The sequence below is a fragment of the Astatotilapia calliptera genome, chromosome 12, assembly GCF_964374335.1.
Source record: "Astatotilapia calliptera chromosome 12, fAstCal68.1, whole genome shotgun sequence".
NCBI lineage: Eukaryota > Metazoa > Chordata > Actinopteri > Cichliformes > Cichlidae > Astatotilapia > Astatotilapia calliptera.
Window position 1 is genome coordinate 16386531 of NC_137433.1, and position 27666 is coordinate 16414196.

Genomic DNA, 27666 nt, shown 5'->3' on the forward strand with positions numbered 1-27666 from the left:
GCCCTGTGGATAAAAAGTGACTTGAGGGAATATCCAGCTAAATGCATTAAAGGCTTTACAGACTCTTGATGAAAGCATACACAGTAAACATGTGGATCAGTTGCTGCTTTTGCTGCCCGGAAGTAAAACAGAATGTTTTTCAAATTAGCATCTGAAGAAAAGAATAAGAAGACGGAGTCAGATTTTATGTAGCTAAACTGCTTCCTTGCTTTTTAAATGAATCACACACCAGTCTGTGTTTACTGTACAGTACTGACGGGATTGCTAACCGTGACGTGATGAGAGTAAAAGCTTCATATCAACATCCACGAAATGGCTTCCATCGTATTTTATTCTCAGAGGAATTAAAGACTTTCTGCAAAAAAAGTAAAACAAGATTGTTTACTGACTCATCAATGTACAGCACACATATAACTGAGCACGCTTATTTGCATTAATAATGTACAACTTTTTTTGAAGCCGTAGGTGGACGAGTAAGACGATGTGCAAAGCTTTTCCCTGATTCCCAGAGTTACCCTCATCTTAACAGACAGATCCTATGCAGCGCTTACCTACAGCTGTAATTACAGTCATCTTGGTCAGGTCAGTTCCAGCCATACATCTGGTAAAGCCAAATTTACTGTTTACACCAATGAGCACAGAAAACGGGCCAGACATGGCTCACATTAGGTTGGATGAAAATAGTTTGCGAGTCAGGAGTTGAACACTGGAAGTTCAGATACATTGCATTGCTGTTTCAGTACACTTACTGTCCATGCCGTCATCACCGATGATTGTCTTTCTTTCCCCAAAATGAAGAGTGTGGTCTACACAAGTACAAAGTAAAAAATGAAAGTATTTACAAATGTATAAAAACAAGTACAAATGTTAAAAAACTACAAACGATGATTCGAGCACTTTTGCATGCAAACATTCAAGGATTTAAAAAAAGGATTGTTTTCAGATGCCTCTGCATCATCCTTACTCTGCTGTATGTGGAACATTTGCAGGATGAGTGTTTTTCTTTTCTCTTATATAAAACAGGAACTTTACAGTGGCATTTATTTTAGTGACATGGCCATTCAGAAGACAACTGTACTCCTTCTCTAGGGCCTGTGTATAAAGCTGTTAGTACAAGCTGTTGATCCTCTGCTCGGTCAGAATTCATACAGTCTTCAGTCAAATGTTTTTGAGCCGGCCTGCGTGATCTCATTTATAGGGAATGTCTATGTAATTCAAGCATCCAAGCAATTGCACTGTTGGGCTAGATGTGTACAAAAGTAGACAAATAGCTGAAAACAAGTTCTCGCTCCTCCTCGTCACAAGTCTGAAAGGCTACAGCCTGCTGAGGTTGGCACCTTGTTGCACCTCACTCGTAGTTACAATCAAAGATGGCTATGTGCTGGTGGAACTCTGGATTATGTTTTTCAGTCTTGTGTGACCACCTCCTGTCTCCCACCAGACTTCTACAGGCCAGGGCGAGGCGGAGGGCGGGCAGGTGGAGGGGCTCGTCCAGGAGGGGGTCCCTGGGGAAGAGGTGGCAGCAAGCCGGTTGGGCTAGCGCAGGGCGGAGGCGTGGGTGAGAGCGCCGGTGGGGCGGGTATGTGCAAGGTGGTTGGAGGAAGAGCCCGGTTGGGAGGTGGTGTGTAAGGGGGAGGGGTGGAAATGGGTGGAGGGGTTGGAGGCAGCGAGGAGAAGGGTGGCGCGCTGGGAGTCGGTGGTAGGGTGCCCTGCGGTGGAGGTGGATTCCTGCCAGGCGGGTTGTAGATGGGAGATGGGTGATTGTTGAAGTGTGGGTAGCTAGGGGGGGATTTTACACGGGTGAAGTTCATGCATCTGCCCTATAAAATTAAACAGAGTTCAGATTTTGTTAGCAAAGTGGCAAACGTTAAATTTTTTTCCATTAATTGTTCAATCCAAGGCAAAAATTCACAATGAAAATTCAGACATTGAGTCTAAATGACAGAAAGGAAAAGGTCTGGCTCACATCACAGCCTGTATATAGAAGATGGATTTAGCCTATGGGTTTGAAAAGTGAGGCTCATAAAACATTTGCCTAAACCTGCTTTCTTTTGATGATCCAACAAGGTGTGACCTCTAAGGTTGCATAAAAAAAAATCTCACTGTGTTGACCCTACTGCTTACTTAGCGTATATTCACTATAAAAACTTTATTAATGATTTTATTGTCTCAGCAGCTAGCTTGAAGTCTAATACGACATTTCAGAACAATAAGATGATATTTGCATTTTCTAAGAGCCAAAGCAAAATTTCATACATTCATAAACTACTGCCATAAAGTGCAAGTACTATATTTTAACATACTATTTGAATAATATCAACTTTGTGCAATAAATCGTGGCTAAAAAGCAGATCAGATCTGCATGAACATATTTTGCAATCTGTCAGTCTACTGTTTATCTCGGCTTTCAATATGCAGAGTGAAAAATATCTACATCTATTTACTCTGGATGAGGCTGTAAAACTTTCTGAAAGTAGTCAGATATGAGTCGGTCTGTTGTTGAAGCTCACTTTTGACCAGTGACACTGATACTGAGTTGTTGAGGATATCCTTACCTTGTCTGTTGGTAAATGCTACTGTTAGCCTCTGTTAGCTACTGTTAGCCTCTGTTAGCTGGCATTAGTGAAACTATCTTTGAAGTAGATCTAACATTGTGTGACTCTGGCACGTAGCAAATAAACTCTCATATGATGTGAGAATCAAACTTCTTGTCACAGAGAAAGTAAGATTCATGTTTGCTTCAAGGACACTCATAGGCTTGTTGGTGGTAACCACATTTATAACCAGCTGCTGTTTTTGTTTAGCTAGCTCAGTATCTGGACACAGGAGAGTCACATTTCAAATCTGCTGAAAATAAGTAATTGTGACAATATCTGGAATAAATAAGGATGTTTATGCACATTTTTATGTGTTAGAGCCACATCTTCAGTTCAGGAGATTACCCTGGAAGAGTTAGAGGAAGAGTTTTCTCTTTTCTTTTGCATTCTGGCTTGTTTGTTGAGGAGTACCCCTTCTTAGATGATAAAACATAGGTAAGAATTCACATTTCGGGTGCAACATATTTTGGGAAAATAGTCTTATATCCATCTCAGCCATTGCATTCAAGAAAGTGGGGCAACACAGTAGCTTCCACAAAGTGGTGCCAGCTCCTATATTTTTAATTAATTAATTCTAAGTTTGAGAACGTTAGTACTAACTAAAAACATAGGATCTATGACATTTTTTAAATTTATCTGCTGCTCTTTTTTTTCATTTGATCAAACAATAACTTCAGAATTTGAAGGGTGAAGAACCAATGTCTCCACTTTTCTGAACTTTCTTTGACAAAACACACACTTTCCTGCTTTGACAACTGAATGAACTCACTCTCACAAAAGCCTTTTCCTGTTGTCAGTACACAGCTACATAATGTGTATTTTAATGTCAGCAGACCTTAAAAAATGTGCTGTAATTCTCAGTCCCAGCTTAAATTTTGAGAAGCTATGCACCTATTTCATTGGACAACTTGACCTGCCATCATTTACGCCCATTCAAAATGAAGTGAGGTCATTAAAGGGAGATATACATCATCATCATCATACTCCAGAAACAAGTTACACCCCTGGAGCAGCTGCACTCAGTCGACCCAGGAGTTGCAATAGGCTGATAAGGAATGTGTCTCTTATTTAACACTGAGGAGAAATGACTGTTGGGGGAAAAGAAATAGGCCAAATGCTGCATGTTGTACAGTTCATCTTATACTGAATATCATAGATCCTTATGTCTCTTGGGCTCCCGGACTGTATCATACTTGTATCTACATTCACAGTCAGTCACTGTGTGATGGTTCAGTAGCCCAGTAACCTGCTGTGTTACGTCCTCTGATTTTATTTTTAATTGCTGAAAAGACCCCAGTCTTTAAGGCTCACAAAAGCGACACGTAACAGGGTTTTTCTCCAGCAACAACTGGATCAGCTGGCTTTCTCCTCCCCGCTGCTGCACTCATTTATAAAAAGGCTTTTAAAATAGACTCCTAATTGCAATCAGAACAAGCTTTCTGCTCAGAAAGTGTTCACTGCTCAGAAAGTACAAACAAGTATTTTTCTTTTCCAGTAAGCTAATGAAAAGCTTTTATAGTGAGGAAGACACACTTCGACACTTTGTTTCTCAGTGAGCTGAGTGCTGGTTAAAACGTCCATAAACTGCATAATGCAAAAAGTACTGTCAAGAGAATGAGCTGCCTAGTTAGTTCTAAATATCCTGTATAATATTTTAGAATAAGCTTGAAAGCTTATTATAAAATGCCTCTCGGGCACAAAAGAGCATCGCAGACAGGCTGAGGCTGAAGTAAAACAGGGTGAAATCGGCTGCTCAGGCTCGTTGCATCCACAATTACAAGTTAAAACTCTATCATGCAAAGAAAAAAGAACACTTATTTCTTGTTTGTTTGTTTTTAATCAGGAAACGCCTTGATTATTTTATCAGAACAGTGCCAAACTGCATTTTGCATGTATTACAACACCATGACTGTAGAAAACAAGCCTGATTGCTAAAGTGGCTCACCTACATACCAGACCTTTTACCCTCTAAAAACATCTGGCTCACTTCAAGACAAAAAATACAGCAAAGGAGGCTAAGAAATAGTTTAAAGTATGAATCCTGATAAGTTTGCCTTGAGATGTAATTTCCCATCCTCCTCAGCATGAAATGAGGGTCTTGCTGGACTGTCAGTGTATCTCTTTAAGGAAATGCTGCATAACTGCACTGATGAAGATGAAGAAACCTGACCGTATAATAACACATCAGTCTGAAAATTCCAGAGGCTTATTCATGCCAAACAATTATATTTCTATTGTAACTGCATAAAGTATCAACATTAGGATTTTTGCATCAAAGTAAAAAATTACATTATAGCTGCCAAAAAATGAACTATGGACTATACTGGTGAGCTTTGCTGAACTTGTTAGTAACTGGTTGGTCTGCTGTTTGCCTTTAGAACTGCTTTAATTCTACATGGCATAGATTCAGCAAGGTGCTGGAAGCACTCCTCAGAGATTTTAGTCCACATTACCATGACAATATCACACAGTTGCTGCAGATTAATGTGAATCTCCTGTTTCACCACATTCCAAAGATGCTCTATTTGATTGAGATCTGCTAATTGTTAAGGCCACTGGAGTTTCATGAACTCATTATGTTTAAGAAGTCATTTTGAGATCATTTGAGGTTTGTGATGTGTCGTGTTATCCTGCTGTCAGATGATGGGTACGCTCTGGTCCGAAAATGCTCCAAGAAAATATCCCCGGTACTATTACATCACCAGAGTTCCACCAGAATCATTCATACAGGACTGGATGGATCGAGGCTTTCATGATGTTTATGCAGAATTCAGTACATGCGATTTAAATGTCCCTGCAAAAACTGAGACAACATGTGAATTGTGGCCTTAGATTCTTATTCTCAGCTTACAGGGATGGCACCGGCTGCTGCTGCTGTGGTCTTCAGCTGCTATAAACTAAATCTGTTTTAAGATATGTGTGCTGTGCTTCCAGAGATGCTCTTCTGCATACCTTTGTTATAACAAATGGTTAGCTGAGTTATTGTTGCCTTCCTATCAGTCTGGGAGTTCTCCTCTGACATCAACAAGGCGTTTTCATTTTCCGCAGAGAACTGCTGCTCACTGGGTATTTTATTCTTTTTCGGGCAATTCTGATGGTTTTGAGTAGATCACCATGTCTGCATGCCTAAATCAGTTGCTGCATGACTGACTGATTAGATATGTGAATTAATAAACAGCTGAGCAGCTGTACTTAACAAAATGGCTGTTGAGTTTATAATATGCATATGCATAACATTACAAAAACATGGGTTTAAAAGCATGCATAACTGGTATTAACTGTAGTAACTGGGAGTAACTGGTATTCTCACTAGAAGTTTAAAATAAAAGAAAGGTGGGCTACTAATATTGCTTCCTACTCTCATCTTCAAAATTCTCCTTTATGTTTCAACACGGCTGTGTGTCACCTTATACAGCTCTGTGCAAACAATAGGAGCAGCTCCTCCCTGGAATGGCATTTAAAGGCCTGTCTTCTAGCAGCAAATCCTGTCTGGGTTGTTATTGAGTCAAATCTGAAACTAGCTCAGTGTACTTTAGATTTACTCAAAACACTTAGGAGTTACAGTAGTTACAGAGAAAATTCTAGAAAATGTAAAAAATGATTGTTTAAATGTGCCAGAAATGTCTTTTCACCCTGTGAGGGTAATGGTTTTAGATCAACACTCTGACCCAGAGAAATGTGAATCATTACATAAACGCTTGCGGTGACATTTTTAGACACATAATTCCCGTTTTTCACCGCATACAGACTCTACTGTCTCTGACTTCATGTTAGCTTCCAGCTGCAGCGGTCACTGCACTGTCACCCCCACTGCAGCTGGTCTTTGAGGAATTTCATTTTGTTTTTTCATAATGACTTCACCAGACGCTTTTACATTGCTGCGTACTGTAGCAGTCTAAATCCAATCCCACTGCAACTTTTCCCATGAGTCTCGCTGTGCACACTTCATTGCTTACAGCTGGTCCATTTTCTCAACATTTTCACATACAATCGTTTCAATTGCTAATTTTCATTTGCCAGAAGTTAATGCACAGCCAAGCCTGACGTCAGCCCGTGAAATGCAGAACGATTTACAATGCACGCTCAGTGCATGCCAGTGCAGGGTTGGTGTTGCTCTTACCTTGTCACCTGGATGAGGTCTCATTACAGACACACGGTCGTAGCCTTTTCTTAAAAGCACCCACAATGCATCCAGTTTGCTCTGTGGAAACAGAGAAGAGACCAAAATGTTTAAGAGAATGTAAAATCCTACAAAACATTGGTTTCTGCTTCCAACCCTTGTTTTTTTTTTTTTTTTTGTCTTCTTTTTCACACAAGTGACTTCAGCTGCAGTTTAATGTATCGTTTAATTCATCAATTTATCTCAAAGCGACACAGTGAAATGGTTTCAGTCCACTGTAAGTTGGCTCTTCATACTTTTCAGACACAGCAAATACTTTGAGGATAAGAGCAGAAAAAATGCAGCTGTTTTTGCTCACAAAAACTCCTGGCTGTGGAGCCTTTCTCTCTGGAGGTCAGTCCAACAGAAGTCTGGTTTCTATTAGCAATCCCCTGCTGACTGGGAAGACTTCAGAAAGACTCCTTTAACCCCACGCTGGTCCTGGAGGAATGGAGCCGTGTGCCAATTGTCACCTAAGCTTTAATACCCGAACACATCTCGGGCTATTTTCACCAAAACACCATACTCGTACTAACATATCCTCAGCCAGATTAGCATGAAGTAATCTGTGACAGATGCTGTGTTATATGTAGTATGCGCCCCAGCAGAGCTGTTAAAAACCATGATTCCCACACTTCAAATACTTTTTAAACTAATAACTCTCAAATTCTCCAGTATTTACTCATTTTTATGTGGCTCAGTTAAAACTCATATCCTGTTTGCTTTAAGTTGTTTAGGTAACACTTGTGAGGAATGATTCAGGACAACAGTGATAAGCTGTTCCTCAGTACTTCCATGATCACGTCTGACTCAGGACATTATTGTAAAACTCCGTTCCAAAAATGTTCGGGTGCTGAAAACGTATTAATGTTTAAAGTGAGACATTTTACTATTTTTATTTATTTTTTTTTAATATTAGCTCGTTTTGAATTTGATGGCAGAAACACATCTTTTAAAAAAAAAAAGTGAAAGCGGAAAACTGTTCTGTGGTCAAATTATTTTTGGAAAACATGCACTCCGTGTCCTTCGAACTAAAGAGGAGAGGGGTCCAGTTTGTTATCAGCGTTGAGTTCAAAAGCCTGCATCTCTGATGATATAGAGTTGCACTGGTGCCTGTGGTATTAGGAACATACATTTGGAAAGGCACCAACAATGCAGAAAGGCCTGTACATGTTTTACATACACTCCCATCCAGATAAAGTGTTTTTCAGAGAAGATCTTCCATATATCACTATAATCCCAAACTCCATACGTCTATTAGAAAAGCGTGGCATCATAGATGAAGAGTCTGGGTTCTGAATTAGTCCGCCTGCAGACCAGATCTTTCCACCAATTTAAAAACATTTGGAGCATCATGAAACGAAAAATTCAACTATGTTCTGTCGTGAATAAAATACTGTTAGATGAGATTTTGTTTCATATTTACATTTTACACAGCATCAAAGCTTTAATTTACAAATGTAGTCTTAGATATTGATTACTGAAAACCATCTGGGGCAATGGTTTTCAGTAATCAGTAAGCAATGGTGAAATAATCTTCACCATTGCCTACTGTTTGTGTTCCCTTAGTGAAGCATCATACTGAGTTTCTCAGTAGTTCCTAATGAGTAATCATATATATATACCCCCCCCCCTACCTTAATGGGTGAGTACCAGTTGCGTGGCGCCGGCGGTTTCTGCATGCCATTGTTAAGAACCCGAGGGGGTGGTGACACATACTCCTGGTCAGGCATCTTCACTTTGGCATTTTTGGCCTTCTCCAGCTTTGCTCCTTCTTCAGTGGAGCCTTTCTCACCCCAGCGAACCTCCATCCTTTTGATCCCCCCTACGCCTCTTCCTCCATAGTAGGAGGCATCAACAGTCGGCCATTTCTTCTTGGGGGCTTCAAAGTCCTCATCATCCTGTGGGAGAGCAACAGGAAATGTTTTTTTTAAATGTATTTGTTGTTTAACCATTTCACCAATGTTTATCACCCCTTAGCTTGAACTAAGAGGCAGTAAACATTCAGTACTGTGCAAAAGGTCCTGGCCCGCCCCTTATTTCTTCACACATTTCTAGGAAAAAGCGAAATAGGAGGAGCAATTTATTTAAACATCTGCTAACTCACATGCATGGAAATCCAGTATATAAGGCAAAAAAAGAGTTTTGACAGTTCTAACAAGCTTAAAAGTCAATATTTGGTATGATCGCCTTTATTCTTCAACACAGCCTGAAGTGTCTTAAATAAGCTTTCCTGCCTTTTGTTCCATTCTCTGTCAAGAAGATCCCACTCTGCTTCAATAATGTGGAACCGATGACTGATCGTGTTCCATTGTGTGTTTTTTCTATCCAGGTACACTTTTACTGCATTGGCAGTGTGTTTGGGGTCATTGTCATGATGAAAAATGAAGCTGCTGCCAATTTGATGCTTTCTAGATGATATGGCACAGTGGATCAAAATCTGATGGTTGTTTTTTTTTTTGTGTTTGTATTTCCATCAGTTTTGACAAGCTGCCCAGCGCCACTGGCTGAAATGCATCACCAAACCATGACAGAGCTTCCACGTGTTTTACAGATGCTGTAGGCACTCACTCACTTCATAAGCACTGACGATAATTTGAACAAATTTGGATTCCTCACTCTCGACTGCCACCCTTTCACTGAGATGAATTCTGATGGCGCTTCAGTGAACAGTAGACGGATCGACTGATGTGCCAGATGCATCTCTCGGATCCTGTGTCAGGTCTTTTTCCCTATTTCTTGAGGACATTTCCAGATACTGCCCATCTGCTGCAGATGTCCCTTTCGTGTCCAGTTTCCTCAAATTTTTCAAGGACACACTGCACAACATGCAGAGATATACCAAGTGTAACTCTTTTTGAATCCTCTTGTTCATGAAAAATACTATTTTATGCCTGTAACACTGTATTATCTTTGGCATGTTTTATGAAACAGGAATATTTCTGTGTTTTTGCCACAGGCTGTTGTAACAAAGTGCCAAAAGATACAGTTTAAAAAATGGTTCCCTGCCAATTTCCAAAGAAAGCCTGGAGAACTATTGCTCAAGAAAACTATGACAAAATAGCCCCTCTTGGAAGCAAAATATAAAGAAAGAGGAGTGGCACAAGACTTTTGCACACAACTGCTCTCTTATTTGTTACCAGGCAAACTGGAATGAATGCCCCTCTCTCTCTGTCCTTCCTATCCCTGAGCTGTCATTATGTCCCCATTGCTCTAGTTTGTCTGATCAAAGGAAATGAAAAAGCCCACTAGCCAAACTTGTGATGTTTCAGCTCTTTAATACACCCTGTCTGTCTCGTATCCTACCAGGATGTCGCACAGAGGAGACCGTAATAAAAGCAGTCTTTGAGGCCGTGGATGTCACTGGCATTTAAATTCAGCAGTTAAACCTAATTTTCTGTTTAATTTTGTGCAAACAGATGCAGCCTGATACGTCCCACAGCTGCAGCAGCGTGTTTGAGGACCGTTAAACTGTATTGAATCGAGTCATTTGGACTTGCGGTTTGATCTTAAAACTAAATTGAAATTATGTTTTTGAGTTATTGAGTTATTATTATTGAGTTTTTAAACTTCTTACTGCAGGTCCAAATGGTTATAATTTTTTAAAGGCATAAATTAAAGTCTTGGACACAACAGCAGTGCTCTTACAAACAGCAGAAATGGTGTGTGTGTGTGCGTGTGTGTGGTGGGGTGCTGTAAAAGTCACGATGCCGTTGTTCTGAGAGGGCGTTAACTCTCGTCAAATGAATCAGAAAACGAGTGTTGAAAGTTTAAAGCTGGAAAGTCAGTGACGCCGTGTGGTCATTGAGGTTTACGCTGTCACTCTAACAATTACATAAGCTAAACGCTGGCAGCTGTCGAAGTCTTAAATCACAAGCACTCTTTTTCAGTCTTGACAAAACAGATAAGAGGCGGAGATTGTGAAGCTCCTACCGAACTATCCTCCACAGCTGGCGGTGGTGGTGGTTCGTGGATGATCTGTGGGCGAAATAAAAGAGGGGAAGAAAAAGCAGAGTGAATGGGAAGAAAAAGATGGAGAGCATTGTTTAACATCAGGAGATGACAGAAGTCGCAGAGACATGTTTGAAAATGCTTTTTGCGTGTCAGAACAATGCGCGCTTTATGCACAGTGACGTGGCTACACAACAGCAAATGACTGAGAAATGTTTTCCCTCTTAGTCTCTACGACTTACAAGAGCAAGGCGCTGACCTAGAAATCTGCTATCCAGATTTTTTTTGCCTTGAGGTTGCTGGTTAAAGCAAGAGAAGAGTAACAACCTCATAAATGCCACATTATGCCTTTTTAGTTTTATGGATAACTTTTATAGTATTTATACGTTAGTTAGTATCACATAAATAGGGAAAGAAAAACAATTTATCCATCTACTTCGATGTTATGCAACTCAAAACTTGGATGAATGCACAACAATGTACACCGCTGCTATCCCCATATAAACTTTTTCCTCACTGCATGAGCCGTCAGGGTTTTTTCACAGGTGTAATAAAGACAGATTCATCTCCACTAAATGCATTTGGCAAATTAAGTCACTCTGATTCTTATTTGTGATTTTTTTTCCTGCACTCTTTTCCAAATCCTGGAACAAAAAGAAGAAGAAAAAAAAGACTCCCCTTGGTAACCTAGTGTCGTTTTTTCCCAAACACACTTGCTGCACGAACTTCAACTTGCAAGCGAATTGACATGGACAGAAAAAGAGTGAAGGGAGAGAAAGCTGTGTTGTAAAAGCTGACATCTCTCTCTGGCAGGGCTCAGCTTTCCTGTTTCCAGCTCCAGTGGAAACACTGCAGTGCATTTTGAAGAGACACCATGCCCGTGACGATTTGAAAGGAGATGTACGGATTTGTACAGAGGGCATGTGGTAGCAAGTGAGTTTGCTGAAATACCTTGATGCTAAATAATCCCACAAACATGTTTTCACCGAGTCCTGAGCAGATGGCTTTTGCATAAGTACATAAAAAAAAAAAAAGAAACTCTTTACTTGGAATCAGTTATCCCGCTACTTAAAAACTTCATAGTGACAAAGATATCAACCAAAACATTCAGGCTATAGACGCTTTTGTTTCCACACCACTGGCAACAAATCAAGTAAAGCCATAAATGGTAGAAAAATCTGCTACAAGTTAGATCTCTTTAAGTGAATATACTGACTTGGAGGTTACCTGCAGTAACCTCTGGAAACGCAAATAATTTTAGGAGAGGTATAATTGCTTAAACGCATGTTCACCTGATGGCCGAGACTATTTACTGGTTGTGGACTAACTTCAGCAACAAAGATCCCTCAGGAACAGAGTGTTTTTTAAAGTCCAGTAAAAATTAACTCTTTACAGCCTAAATCATAAAAAATTAAATTTTTTGGGAAAATTGAGTGTTTTTTGAACCTTTGGATTAATTAAAAAGAAATGAATCAAATATTAGTTTTAATTTGTATCACTTTTTTTCTTTTTTTTCTTTTTTTGCAAGATGCAAGGATCCAAAGGAGGAATACTGATACACAGACTCCAGGCTTCACTATATTGTCTGTGGTATCAATTAGGACGTAAATGGCTCGGCTACAGCCCCCATACTCTTTGTAGCCATGTAAAATGTAAGGAGCAGGCTGAGAGCAATCTGTAAAGCAGCACGAGTTCATGTCTTCGTTGCAGGGAACTGACCACAGTGCAGCACAGAGGCCAGAACCACCAGAGGAGAGCCAAGACCAGGAGCAGCATCAGGATGAGCAGAGCTACGGCCAGGATGGTCCCATCAGACTGTAAAAGAGACAGACACGTCAGCATAGGCTGTCTGAACACAAAGAGCGCTGGATGTAAACCACTTTTGTGTTCCGTCTGTAGCTCCACACTCTGTGCTGCTCCAAGCCCCCGCTAAAGGCCAAATGCCCCTATATCTTATTGTACTCACACAGCTCACGGTGGTAATTGTGACCGAGCTAGAGATGAAACTGAGACCCTCGTTCATGCTGACATAAAGATTTGCTGCCCTGGCAAAGAAAAAGAAAAATATCTCAGCCCCGTTTTAACCTTGAAAAGCAGAGCAGAGGGTTTCATTTGAAACCTCACATTTATTTAAGTAAATTATACGACTTACATCCCCTCCTCTTCAAGCACTGGGGCAGGGCAGAGTAGATATGTATCTTCCACAACCAATGGCTTCACCACTAGAGAAGCGGAGGGGGAAAGGGTCATGAAAAACAGCAAAAGCATGAGCCAAACTTTCCTGACTGGAATTGTGAGCAGTGTTCAAGGACACATGCAGCTCCTGAAACATGTTTTCACCTTCAAATCACCGTTTCTTATGACATCTCTTTGCCAGATTGCAGTAAAATGAATTTATTGACTGATTAGACAAGACTTAAATTTAATTCAACAAATATTTGACAACAAGAGCGGAAACTATGCATTTGTTAACAGAAGTCGAATGATGTCACATCTTTCACTGTAAGTTGATTGACAAACAATCAGAGAGGACTGCATCTGCAAAACAAGCACTTTGTTGTTTTCCCATCTGAAGGCATCTGCACCCTGCTCACGAATGCCAATACAAACAATTTCACCACACTTTTTGTTTTTCTGGCAAAATATAGGTCTTCTCCTCATCCAGCTGGCTGTCCAGGAAAGCGGATCCAACAAACATCATCGCGCAAGCCTGTCTGCTTATCCTGGCAAGGCGAGCGCATACCCCAGAACTGAGGAAATCAACACAAGCGGCTGCTCTTCTCTAAAAAAACACAATGGAGGAGGGAGAGGAAGAGAGGCGAGAGAGGGAGGCAGCAAGGCCAAAACAGCTCCACGCCGCCACGAACTGGGACAGATGTCAGAGTTCAACTCTGCACCCACCTTGCACTCAGAGTGGCCTTACAGCGTGAAAGCAAAGTGCAAACTTTGTCCAGCTCAGAGCTGATGAAACACGATTTGCTGCACTTACATTTTTCCACAATTTAAATCCGTGGTGGATAAAAGGATTCTGGCAGGCATTCGAAGTCAGTGTCATAAAGGTTTATAAGACTGTTTACTCCCCAAGCTCAGAGAGAGGTCATGTTTAACTGGGAGGTGAAGACAGATGACTGAAGTTCATCTTCAACCACTTAATTATTTGGAGTTATTGCTTAAGATTATGGCTGATTTTTGAGAGGTTAGTCATCCTCTGTACCATACTATAAACTCGGTGACACTGGTTAAATACAGCTGAGTTCTGAAGAATCTTACAGTTGCAAAAGCAAAAAAGCGCAGATGGTTACTTGTGCTTTTTTCCCAGCCTGCACTGTGAGAGTTCACAGGGTTCTGTTCAGCTTGGGGGGGAAATCCCCTTCTTGCCAGGAATAAGATGCTCATACTTCTAAACCAGGAGGTGGCTAGATTGGCTTAGCTTAAAGATAGTAAACCAGAGGAAACAAGTAAACTGACACTGCTCACAGGTAACAAAAATCTTCCTACCTCTTATTAACAAAAGCCACGGTCCTGATAATATTAGTAGCCGCCTATTTAAATCTTGTGCTAGAGAACTCAGTCTTTTATTTCAGGTTATTTTTAATAAATCCTTGCAAATGCAACATGTGCCCTCTCTTTGGAAAGAAGCTGTCGTTGTTCCTGTCCTTAAAGCTGGTCGCCTGAAAGTTCTGACTGACTTCAGGCCTTCACCTCAGTCGTGATGAAAGTCTTTAAAAAACTTATCAGGATGCACCATTGACTCTACTTAATCTGATTTCTAAACATGTAGAGAGTAAAGGGACTTTTGTATGACTTCTGTTTACTGATTTCTCCTCTGCTTTTAATAAACTACACCCCAATGTTTTAATCTAAAGACTTTAAGAACAGTTTGAAGTTGGGGAAAACCTGGTGGATTAGATTTTAGACTATTTAGCTGACAGGTCACAAAGAGTGAGAATAAATGGGTTCTGTCTGACCCACTGTTCTCCTCTACAGGTTCTCCCCAAGAGCGTTTGTTATCATGCTTATTATTCATTCTCTATACAACATGTGTCAGAGCAGATATGAAAACAGGGCCATCATTAAATACGCAGATGTTATTGCCAGCTTACTTAAAGAGGGTGAAACTACACACAGTCTAGTTATTGATGACTTTGTTCAGTGGCGTGAGGAGTCTTAACTTCAACTGAACATATCTGAAACAGAAGATATGGTTCTTGATTTTAGGAAGCAACAAAATGGGCATGGAGTCACTTTAATTAAAGGGTCACCAGCGCATTTAGTGCCTTAGGAAATTTGCTCATTTCCACATTGCCCGAACAATCGTTCTTTTATTGAGTTTGTTGTATCTTTTTGTTTGGTGGCATGGTTCGGTTAGACCTCTGTCACAGAGAAAAGCTCACTGAATCAGATAGTGAGACACTCCAGTCGTCTTATATGTGAGTCATGGCCCTGTCTGGCTTCCCTGTACTCTAAACAGCTACAGAGGAATGGCTTTATAAATCTTTAATAATGGCTCCCATCATTTATGGGGTGAATTTCAGCTTCTCTCCTCTGGATGGAGGTTTCTAGTCCCAAAGTGTGGGTCAAAGATAAAACAGCTGTCCCTGCTGCTGTCACTGAACTCAATAAAAACTGTTTTATTGAATTAATCTTGATCTTATTTATATTGGGGTTTTTTTTATCACTTGTCAAATTATCAAATATGTGTTTGTCGGGTTTAATGTGTGTTTTGTGAGGGGATGCCAAATGCAATAATTTTTTCTGTACAGCAAATTTACCTACGGGTATAAATAAAGTAACCTTGAACCTTAATGTCTTATATTATATCAACGGTGTGACATAAACCACATTTATTCAGTGTCATGCTATGGCTCAAACTGTCAGCTTTAAAAGTGCTGTTGAGTGGATTTGGTCACATGTCGACAGGTCCAGGTTAGCTGTAGCTTCAAGTTTATCAAACAGACACAGGACTTGTGTGGATCGTTTCATCTAACCGTGTTAATTTCTTCTTGTCTCTTCTTTCACCCTTCCCACAGTTGTCCAGTACAACATCTGTCACAAAAACAATGAATAGCTCAGGACAGGAACTGCCAAATCCCTGCACGCCTGGCTATACTTGCTGCTACTTTTTCCTGGGGATAAAATCCCAAACATGGATTCATCTGCTTCACACATGTAGTTGCATGTTGTTGCTTTCCTTTTATACACTTTTCCAGACTTGCAAAGTAAGCAGAGGGCTGAGAGCAGGAATCAGAAGGAGCAATTATTTCTCAAGAAATGATACATTTGTCTCTCTGAAAGCTAACTGTGACAATATTATTTTTCATTTAAAGCTTACTGCTGATGTAAAGTAAACAAAGTCCAGAAGTCTGTGTGCAAAGGTTCTAGAGGAGTGAATGAATGTGGAGGAGGAACCTCCACGTAATGGGATTGACATGAGGAGATAATTTTGCTCAAATTGCTTCCATGTCATCAGTTTTACAGGACGTTAGATAATATCATGCAAAAACAATTAGAATTCAAATCCAAGCTCCAGAAAATCATCTCATTGAATTTGTAGATTTAAACAGTAAAAACAATGAAAGTAGAAACGGTCACAGTGGTCTTACTTCCGCGGAGCACACATTTCATTCTATGTAAATGCTGGTTATTGTCATGCTTTGTAATTAGACCGTCACCTCATGCAGCTGCAGCGGCATGTGAAGTAGGAAGCGTTACTGTAAGCCACTTTAAAGATATTTCCTTTGTGTGTGGTACAGGTTCTCCTTAATCTCCTGTTTTAATTTTTACCTTGATTCCAGACTGTAAAATTACACCATGTGTTTAAAAAAATGCATAAATAAAACCTGGCTGCTCGTTTGATCACCGAGGACTCCAGCGGTGTGGCTCACGTAGTGTTTGTCTTTTGGGAAAATCAGGCCGGTGTAATTTAGGTGACTTTCACAACGTCTCACACACTCATCTGTGTTTTCCAGCCGTCTTTGTCATAGTTTAACAGCATAATCAGATATGATGTTATATGGTAATAAAATAGCTCATGCAGTGAATAAGGGGTAACACCCTGATAAGCAATGCTTCACTTACTCTTAGTTAGGGTGTCGTTGATTCGAAAGCTGCACAGCACTTTGTCAACATTTCGGGCGTGAAGGAATCCACTTCCTCTCACCACCACTTGGAAGGACTCTGACAAGGCGAAGAGAAACACATTATGTCACCTCATCTATAAAATATTATTGAAAATAAATGAAGTTATTTCATCTTCTTTGGTCCAAAGTAATCCCAAGCAGCAGTTTACATACACTTGTGTTGAGCATGAATGTCGTGGAAATTTGGAGCTTTTAATAATTTCTTTCAACAGTTCTTTTTCCAGGGGAAATTAGTTTAAAACAAGAACTGGGTGTGCAAGTTGGATTTTCTCTAATCCACACAGGGTCAAGTGTGGATTCCCCTCAGATGAGAGGAAAATGGCGTTCAGGAAGATCCAAGAATTCAATGAACTGGAAACTACACGACAAAAACCTTTTTCACTATCCCAGTAAAGGGAGTTTCACATCGCCAATAGATTTAGAGGGTGCTGACCAAGAAATGTTTGGAGTTGTAAACGTGAGACTTTCAAGACAACTAAACCAGCTGTCAAGCATGGTAGTGGTAGCATCATGCTCTGGGGCTGTTTGCTGCCAGTGGTACTGATGAACAAAATAGATGGTAAAATGAAGGAGGATTACCTCCAAAATTCTTTGACACATTTTTTCCCCCAATAGGACAATGATCCCAAACAAATATCCCTAACATTAAGCTTCTTGAATGTCCTTCCCCAAGTTCTGATGTCAACCCGATTGAAAAATTATGAACCAGGTGTGTGCCGGGAAACCAACAGATTTAAATGAAATCTACCAAGTCTGCCAAGAAGAGTGGTAAAATATCCAGCCAGAATTATTCCAGAAACTCATTGATGGCTATCAAAAGTGTCTTGCCAGATACACTTTGGGACATTTAATCAAATATTAGTGTTGGCGTATGTAAATGAGGCTTTATGCATATTTGTGACCCTGAAAAAAATCAAACACCCAATTCTTGTTTTGTTTTGAAATTCATTAAAGACGTAAGCCGTACAATTATTACACTCTGGAAAAAGAAGACTTCATTAAAAGCTCTCAACTGATAGATTTCGATTCATGATATCCATGCCCATGATGACTGCTTGAAAGCTTCTGATACAACTATACCATCCTAGAAGGTAAATGCACTCTAGGAAACAACTTTTCGGCATACTCAAATTCATTCACCATCTTAAGAAAATCCTAATATTATAATGAGTGGCCTGAGGAAGGTGAACTAGAATAAAGTTTTACCTCCTGCACAGATACTGGATGGTTCTGCTGCCAGGATCTCGATACAGGACTTCTTGAGGATCTGAGGGACACATTGAGATAAGCACTGTGGTTTTCCTGCTGTCCATCTTTCTCTCGTGGTCATCTATTTCTTTCCATTTTGAATGGCCACTTTGAGCCAAGTCCACTTTTATGTCCTTATTAAATAAACTTTTACTCCCATTTACATCCTGCAGATGTACAGTATTATCAGTGTTGGGGAGTAACGGAATACATGTACTGCCGTTACGCAATTAAAATACAAAATATGAGTAACTGTATTCCGTTACAGTTACCGTTTAAAAAGGTGGTATTTAGAATACAGTTACTTTGTTGAAATAAATGGATTACACAGCGGTATTTTCCTGTTTCATATCGCGGGTCAGGACCAATGTTCCCTCTAAGCTGCACACGTGCGCAATTGCGCACTGCTGACACGGTCTCTGCGCACAGAAAATCTGCGTTGTGCACAAAAAATCTAACCTGAATTGAAATTAAAATGAATACTTTAACAATTCTGTTTTGCAGTGTTAGTCAGTAAGTGACTGGCTGCTCCCATATGGGATTAGAACGATGCCACCTTATCCCATAGTCCAGCCAATAATGCGATTCACATTTGCACATACGCAGCTAATCAACGTCGTTGACAGGCTAACATACTACACAGGTCAATGACTAGATTTTTTTTTTACATTTTCATTGTAAATGGGCTAGACCAGTTAATTAAAAGTAGTCTAACATAAATGTAAACTCTGGCGTGACCACAGTGGACACGTCTAATGTTGCTCACAGTGGTCCAAGGGATCGCTCAGGGAGTTTGTGTGTTCGCTCAGACACCTGAAAAATTAGAGGGAACATTGGTCAGGACTGTTTGGGTTTTGTTTGACAGCTATGTTCCAGGCGCAGCATTATGGTTGCCATGGTTAAAGGGTGACGCGCGCTCTCTCTGCGACTATGTGTTTCCTGGGTGAGAGAGCCCCTTTTTGTTGTTGTTGTTGTTGTTGTGCTAAGCTAATAGGCAGAATGCTACAGTCATAGCCCTAAAGAATGTAGCCTCATGGGCAGTGTAGTCCGTGCTGCAGGGAGAATGGACTGCCATTCCTGTTATATGTCTGTGAGCGCAAGGAGGGAGAAAAAGGAGAGTGGAAAAGTACGAGTTGTCATAGAGCAGAAACAGGAGCTGGAAGCATGTAAATATAATAATAACCACTGCAGCCAAATAGAGTGCCTGACGAGCCCAGTTGTAAGTAAGCTATTAAGACTCGACTGTACACCATGTTGGTGTTTTCCTCCAAAACAATAAGTTCCGTTGGAGCAGCCTTTCAACGCCTCTCTGTCTCAAACTTGACCCAGACAACAAAGTAAAGCTAGGTTTCAGCTATGAGCCCGACACGGAACCCGACGTATTAGCCAGAGGTCCCTTTACTACGGTTCGGAGCCGTGGACCTCCAGCAATAGTAATAAATCACACAGCAATAGTACATTCATGTAGTTGTAAAAAGCATGATAATATATTAAGTAATGCAAAGTATTCAGAATACGTTACTGTCATTGAGTAACATAACGGAATACGTTACAAAATACATTTTGGGGCATGTATTCTGTAATCTGTAGTGGAATACATTTTAAAAGTAACCTTCCCAACACTGAGTATTATATATATATATATTTGTTGCTCTCCAGGAACATACTCTCTTTAACCCTGAACATCAAGAGGACGATTCATGATCAACTGCCCCTTTCACATGAGTGAGAAGTAGCTGCTTTCAACTTGCCATTAATCTGCTCCAGATGTAATTCAGCTGTCTGGCCCTTATTTCTGCTCAACAAATCCCATATCCCAGTGACATCAGCACATTCACAGCAAACTAATTCAAATTTTTCATCCTAGCATTCAAATGGAAAACACTGAGGTCAATCTTAAGAGATACAGGACATACTTTGTGTTTATCAGTCACACTAATCAAAAGAAGGAAAGTCACAGCAGGTTTTCCTGGAATTCTGTCTCTGTCCAGAAGGACTCGTTTCCTGATATTTGATCAACATGTTTATGGATTAAAGGGGAGGTCAAGGGAGAGATTATATAAAGCCTATTAAAGCAAGAAGATCTCCGTTGACTTTTCCTGTGTCTGAAAGTCCTGATCATAACACGTCACACGGATGCCGAGCGTCTGTCTGATGTAAACATGTAGAACTGAAATGCTTACTGAATCGATGACTCCTTGCAGAGCCTCAAATCCATCATTTACAGGGAAGACGTGGTCTTTACTATCAGCAATGTTTGCCAGCTAGAGAGAAAACAAATTACTGTAATCAAAAGAGACAAGTGGCACACTTGTTCATCCAAGATTTCCATTCAGACATTGTCCAGTGGCATAACAAAATTACACAACTTCCTTAAAATAAAACAGCTTCAACGACAAACAAAGGAGGCGGGGGGAAAGTCCTCTTCACTTGGCATGTTGCAGTGATTAGGAAACCAAGCCTTTGGATAAAGCTGCATAAGTTAAAACATATTTCATGTCTTTGCTGGAGTACTTAACTCACTTGAATATGTTTGCTTCAGCTGTCCATGAACAGAGACAGTGACACGGGGTTTAAATTACTTACAGTTATGACTTTATGTGATGTCAAGCACTTAACTCTTTAAAAACGCTAGTTTCAGGATTTTCAAAATAAGGTTTGGATTTCCAGAGCTTAAATTTTTACAGCAGTGCTATCCATTTCTCTCTCAAGTTCAGGTGCCATAAGCCAGTAAGGTTCAGACTAAAACTTAAAAGCATACACACACCTGTGTCTCATTGAAGTCCTTCACCCCCACGCAGTAAACCGAGGCACCCAGACTTCGGGAGCGGTTGGCCTGTCAAGTACACACACAGATTTACAGCAAAAACAGGAAGACCTGGCTTCAATTACACCTCTGCATTTCACAACACCATCCACAACAAACCCAAAAAAGGCTTGTTTTTATCTGGCACTTGGAAAAACTCTTTAAAAGAAGCCAGGCACCATCATAGTTCCACTTAATAATATTAATCACGCATGATGTAACATTCGAAACGTCCCTCAGATGCCACAAAACCAGACAGAACACATAAGTCAAATTTCCAGTTAATATGTTTTTGGTGTTGACATCGAGAAACAACCTAAGACCTCCCACAGCTTCCAGGAGGAACATTTCCAGGAACACCATCCCCAATGTCAACATGTGTCTGAAGCAACTAAAAGCTGATTAAAGCCTGTGGCTTTCACACACCTTCGCCTGCAAAGTCTGAATGATCAGAGGAGCAGTTGAATTATTAGAGGCCAGAGCAGATGCGAATGCGAGCTCTGATGTATGAATCCGGGGAAGGCTCTGGCCCCGCTGTCTGACTAAAAGATGAGGATCAAAGTGGTGATGTACAGAATGGCAGTGTTTGATCTGGTCCCACATATGTTTAATCGTTTACATATTTCACCTGGTTGTGAAACACGTGTGACCTATTTTTTTCCTCTCACCTCCCTCTCAGCGTAGAAGAAAAGATCTTCGTGTAACTCTCCGTCCGTCAGAGCTATGATAACACTGGCAGTGCGATAACCTGTGAGCAAAAAGAATACAATCACCCCTGCTGCAGTTTTACTGGCCTAGCAAATGAAATACTCTAGCTACATACTTCAGATATACAAAGTCAGATATACAAACTAACATGATATTTGGCATCCTCCATATATAATTCCCTATATGCCTGTATGTTGTATCGTTAACATGACCCCACTCTACATCCCCACAAAGTTTGATCAGAATTCATCCAAAAATTTCCAAGCTATCGTGTTTACAGGCATAATGACACAAACGCATGCACGCGCTACCAAAACGTCGCCCACCTTGACTGAGCTAACAGAACACTGTTTGTAGTTACATGATCTAAACCTTAATTGTTGTAATTGCATATCTCATTCAGTCTAAATCAAATCACATGCATCTAAAGGCCTCCTAAAGGTGACCTCAAGTCAACGAGCAAATGTAAACCATAACTAAAGCCACGACTGTTGGCTCTTTCCGACGTGTGCATAAATTTTCAAAGGCTTACACTGAAGGTTACCTCTTCCCCTGAGCTCTCAGCAATAATTGTGTTCTTCTTTGTCAAGTTGTTTATTGTGACTAGTTTATAGGCCTGGACCAGTAACAGCATCATTAAAGCACACACACACACACACAAGGACAAAAACGGCAATTTCATGTGGGAGCATCACATAACAGTGTTTTTTTTGCTCAGACTCTAATTATCTTGTGACCCCTTTGACCTCCTGTCCCTAAAGTCGGCAACATCCATTTGAGTTCAGTAAAGCACAGAAACAGACAAAACTTTCATCCATTCACAGGTTTTGGTAAAAATTACACTTGAAAAATCTGCAGCGCACTATAAGGAGGAATAAAACACACCTTCTATGTTTCCGTGGTATATCTGCTCACTGGCCTGCGAACAATAAAAGAAAAGATCAATTAAACACGCGTAAGCCCAGTAGAATGCAAGGAATGAGGGAACTCCTTGTGTCTCTAACATTTCAGTCATCTAGTGCTCTGAACTGCGCGGTGACTGTGCTGCAGCTGAAGCAGGAGGTGCCAGCTTGAAGGTCCACTCACCCTCATGATGCCCAGATGCATGAAAGTGTCTCCTCCTGGTCGAACCAACTCAAGCTCCTCCAGTCCTTTGCGAATGCGTTCCCTGAGCGGACACGCAGAAGACAAGGGAATATCTAATCTAACTGAAATATTTATTTTGTCAGATTCATTTCTGAACATGGTTTTGCATAAAAACCAGATACTTTAGGGCGTGGCGACAGGATAATAGCTTCCATAAGGGCAGCATTTTGAGAAAATGCAAGCAATGTGTAACAGATGAATAAACTGGAATGGTATTGGTGTGTGTTGGCCTGAGACACTTTTGCACAGACAGACAGGAAATGAGCCTTTTGTAGAGTAAGATCTACAGGAAGCACTGAAACATTAAAAGATTGGATACATAAACTGTCCGCATCGTGTCAAACACCACATGATTAAGTATTTATGCAGACTCTGCAGAGCAAAGGAAAGTATCTGTCTGGAATCTCTTCTTGGTCATAAAAATCATAAGCGCATAACTGTATGTGACCTCAGTCCAGATCTGGTATTACGCTCATTCCTTTCAGCTGGATGGCAGAAAATTAAAGGATTAGGACCAGTTTTTGTTTTTGTGGAGGAGGAGCTGCACCCACCTGTCTTCTGTGAGCCTCATTAAGATCTGTCCCTCAGTAGAGAACACAATGAAGGACATCCGCAACTGTGGGCTGGAGAAAAGACAGGAGAAAACATTCATCTGTCATCATTTCTTGTTACAAACTTTCCCACAGATTCTTGTTACAACACTTTTATTTCTTTACCTTATGAACTTCTGAGCTAAATTTTCAACAAAGTGATAGATTTCAGTCCAGTGATGCTGCACGCTCCCAGATCTGACAAGAAAAAGATCAAATTAATATGATGATGTGTTATTTAAAATCGCAGCTGTGCATCTAAACTACATGACCTCTCCTCTGGCAGTAGCCCAAGGCAATAATTTAAAACAAAAAAAAAACCCTAGCACTTTCAGACAGGTGCAAGACCAAGTCTTAAAAAGACCCCAAAGCACCTGAAATTATACCACCATGTCTTTTGAGTCTTTTGTATGTTGTTTTGTCTCCATAAAAAATTAACTTTATGTCTGTTTTAATCTTTGTATGTCACTGTGAATTATGGTTCGTGGTCTGTCTTCTGTTGTTTGTGTCTCTTTCGGGTAACTGCGGTCATGTTTTTGAAGCTGTGCATCTGTTTGTATTTGTGTCTCTTTCTGTAGCCACCGCCCCTGACATTGGGGGCCCTTGTGTCTGTGCCCAGGGGGGAAGGAGTGCTTACAAAGAAAACAGCTGACTTGAAAGAGCCTGCAGAATAAATGCTTTGGAGAGCCTGGTGAACTTACTCTACGAAGTAGTAATGATCTTCAAATTTCTAAAATCCTCTTTGTGCACCTGTAGTTACTTTAGTCTTACAGTCATCAAAATACACTCACAATAAGGCTTCGTTAACCCTGCTGCATAATAACAGCTGATCAGTGTTTCTGTTTAATCATCTTGAACTTTGTTCTCTCTTTACTGTCACAGTTTTTACTTAACGTTTTTCTTGATTGCATAGCAAATGCCACAGCAAAGTTAGTCAAATCCCACTCTGTTTTTTGTCAGGAAATAAAAATCAGGAGATCAGGGAGGGATTAAATGATTTAGCAGAGAAGCTGTTTTGTATAGTTATCTCATTATTCAATTATCTGTATCAATATCAGTACACAGCTACAGTTTTTTTGGCTGATAACGCCGACATTTTGTGAGCCTAGATGTCTTTTGAATGTGTCACTGCTGATTTTTATCACGGCTTTCAGTGAAATTGTGTTTTCATAACACACGTATTTTTCCATTGTCACCATGACACAAGTCCCAGCACAAACATCTGAGCCAACAGGCTGAAACACTGGAACATCTGGACCAAGTGGAGAAAGGCAGCGCAGACATCGGGAAAAGAGAGAAGAGGAGAAGAGAGATCAGGCAGATACTGTGAGAAGACAGTGAGGGCAGGTGGAGGACATCGCAGCTAAGAGGCAAAGTGAAGTCCCACCTGGAGAGGAGACAGAAATTTAAAGGAACAGCTAATGCCCGACAACAAATACTGCCAGGGTGCACCTGTAAACCTGTGTCTTTGAAACATGGCTAATGCAAACAGTTGCTCACTCCTGCATAAGTGCCTGATTTTTCCTCTAAGAAATAGCAGCATGTGCCTGGACTTGGCACTGAGAAGTACTGTAGGACAACTGGAAAATCTCTCTCTGCCTCTGCATGTAGAGACTCTCTAAACAATGGAGCTACAGAAAAATCCACCAATTAAAAACTCCAAATAAAAAAAGAGTGGTTTAATGAGTTGGATCTTTTTTTTTCTTGGCCTAGTTGGCCAAGAAGTTTGGCATGTGGTGATATTATAATAAAAACAAGTCGTTTGAAACCAGGATTTAAAAATACAAATGTCAGAAGGTAAGTACTCTGCTATAGTCCAAAGGCAACTCCCTGAGCAATTTAAGCATCGGTTCTAGAGAGGCTATGTGCTGATTTACCTTAAATATTATTAGTTATTACCCTAAAAGGATTAGTTGGGAAAATTCTAAATTTGCAGAGCATCAAAATTCAGGTTTAACTTATCAATGTATCATGTGCTGCCTGCAGAAACCTGCAAAATGAAAAGAGTCCACGACATGCCCCCTCCAAAAGACTGTCAACTGTAATTGTGATAGATTATTGTGGGAGGTTCGTGCCACTTTGCAGATTTGTACAGCTGTCTTTGCTGCACTGCTGAATGAAAAACAAAGATAACTCAAACTGAGCTTAGATAAACAGGGAAATGGATTCTAAATCATGACCTGTGTCCAAATAACTTTATCACAATGACTCCCTAAGATACACAGAATTTGAAAATCTGAGAATATGAAGAAACATAATTATCAAGACAAGCTTTTCACTGGCTAATGAGGTACGTATGTACACCAAACACAGCACTGTGACTGCAGCTGACAGTTAAATGGAGCAACAATCACAATAATGAAAACATTGCATCATTAACCCATTTTCCTGCATTGCATGACGCCAGACTCATAATGATACCAAATGGGATGATGACATCATAAAAACACTTGGCAAAACCATGATTTTATTGCTGCAGGGGACACAAAAAGCACAATTCTTTTATGCATAAAGTAAATATGCATTTTAAACTTCGTGCATAAGTATGATTTCATAACAATGCATAAAATGTTTAGCTAGAGAACTGTCTTAAGTTTTCAGGGTAGGAAGAAACTTTAGTGGAGGTAGAAACAAAGACAGACACCAAATTGTTTCGTCAACAAACGCTTCTTCCTAGATTTTTAAAAAAAATCATGAACTCAGTTATCGATAGAAAATCAGGTAATGTCTGTCAGTTCACTCACTTATCCAAAACAAAGTAGAGATCAAAGCCTCCAAAGCACGAGGATGACTGAGGTTGCCTCCTGTCCTGATTCGGTCCAGCATTACCAGCAGTAAGAACGACCAGCGCAGTCCCAAACACCACTGGCAACCAGGAGCTTCTCTTCCAGCACAAAGGCATTATTCCAGAAAAAAACCCAAAAGTCTCATAAACATCAGATGATGAAGGAAACCAGCATCGGTTATTTTCAAAGTTTTAATCCTCCTGCAGAAACTTCTTTCAGTTCTGCACGGATCCTTGAAGTGTAAAAAGCAATGATCCAATAGAGAGCAGCGAGCTTAACTCAGAGGGTGAAGAGGAGGAGAGAGACAAAGCACGAGTGCTATGGAGCTCACTGTTGTTGGGACCCTCTCATCAGTGGTTCCAACACAGTATTATGTAGAGATGAGAAGAGCCCCATGCACCCTCCCACTGATATTTGCTGTTTTTGTAAAGGGCAAGGCCATCCAGCAGAAAGATCCACAAACCCTAGAAGTCTAACTCTTTTCATCTCTCTCTCTCTCTCTCTCTCTCTTCCTTTCTAGAATATGATGCGAAGAACACAATGCAGAGCAAATACTGGAGTCTGCTGCCCTATCACACCATCTAGTGGTGATCAGTGACTGCCTTTATATAATTCACCCTTTATAAAGAGACCACAAATATTGTGAAATCAGTTCATGGTGATTCCTTGTGTGCTGGAACGTATTACACACGAAAACCAGGAGCTGCAGAAACCCAATAATGCTGAAGACACATGCAAAGAATTTATCTTGGTTTCATGATGCAAAGAGAAAGTTACTGTCACATGTGATCATGTGAACAACAAGAAAGAAAGATAACATTAAGGAGAAGAAGTAAAACTAGCAACACATTTAGGTGACATCTGCATAACTGTGAAGACCGTGTAGACCAATTTCTGATTTCCATAAACAAAGTTCATTCATCAAACTTGAAGAGACAGTTACCGTGACAGTAGATTAGATGTTGCTAATGGCTTATGCATGAAGACACGAAGACTGTTGCCGTTGTTGCTGAATGCTGACCCCTTGTGGGCTCCAAAACATCAGTGAGCTGCACAGATGTTACCTACACACTACTAACTTTTACTTACCCCAACTGAATCACAACCTTTTGGATGTCTGTGTCACATTGGAAGCCATTACAAATACACCAAAGGACCAACATTGATGGTAACAGTTAGCTTTAACTTCACTTGAGATTCTTGAGTTTAGACATTTGAAATCCATAATTCCACTCAAGTGATCTAAAGAATATGAGCTTTCAGTATTCATCCAGAATTTTTTTTGTTACTTTAAATTTTCTTTTGTCATTAATCAGCTTTTTCTTATGTACATTTAAAGATGTTCAGCTATTTCCAACTTTAAAACTTCTTCTTTTCAGCTTTCAACAGTTCTGCACTTTGGCTTTCAGGACAATGATTTGGTGTATTTCAGCTCATTTAACATTTTTTTTCATCTGATTAGAAATATTGACAAACTATATCCAATGCAGCCTAGATATAAACCTTTGCTTCACAGACCGTGAATTACATATTTT

General features: G+C 40.3%; 1 protein-coding gene across 1 annotated transcript; it reads right to left on the reverse strand.

The window, feature by feature from the left end:
* Window positions 1-313: 313 nt before the first annotated feature.
* On the reverse strand, window positions 314-26611 carry antxr1a (ANTXR cell adhesion molecule 1a). Its single transcript, XM_026188480.2, has 17 exons — window positions 26090-26611; window positions 23472-23543; window positions 23307-23378; window positions 22696-22777; window positions 22495-22528; window positions 21570-21649; window positions 20863-20931; window positions 20279-20359; window positions 18054-18114; window positions 16786-16884; window positions 12860-12929; window positions 12674-12752; window positions 12427-12522; window positions 10690-10734; window positions 8394-8657; window positions 6718-6798; window positions 314-1820 (listed from the first exon to the last, which is right to left on the reverse strand). Exons 1-17 carry the CDS (start codon window positions 26245-26247, stop codon window positions 1446-1448), a joined length of 1818 nt encoding a protein of 605 aa, XP_026044265.1. The 5' UTR covers window positions 26248-26611; the 3' UTR covers window positions 314-1445.
* Between the last annotated feature and the right edge of the window lie 1055 nt (window positions 26612-27666).

Excerpts from the sequence above, each read along its gene's own strand:
- antxr1a (XM_026188480.2), bottom strand. The coding sequence starts at position 26,247 with ATGCCTTTGTGCTGGAAGAGAAGCTCCTGGTTGCCAGTGGTGTTTGGG. Across the intron at positions 20,360-20,862 it reads AGGACTTCAATGAGACACAG|CTGGCAAACATTGCTGATAG; the intron begins GTGTGTGTATGC and ends TTTTCTCTCTAG. Across the intron at positions 16,885-18,053 it reads ATCCAGTATCTGTGCAGGAG|AGTCCTTCCAAGTGGTGGTG; the intron begins GTAAAACTTTAT and ends TCGCCTTGTCAG.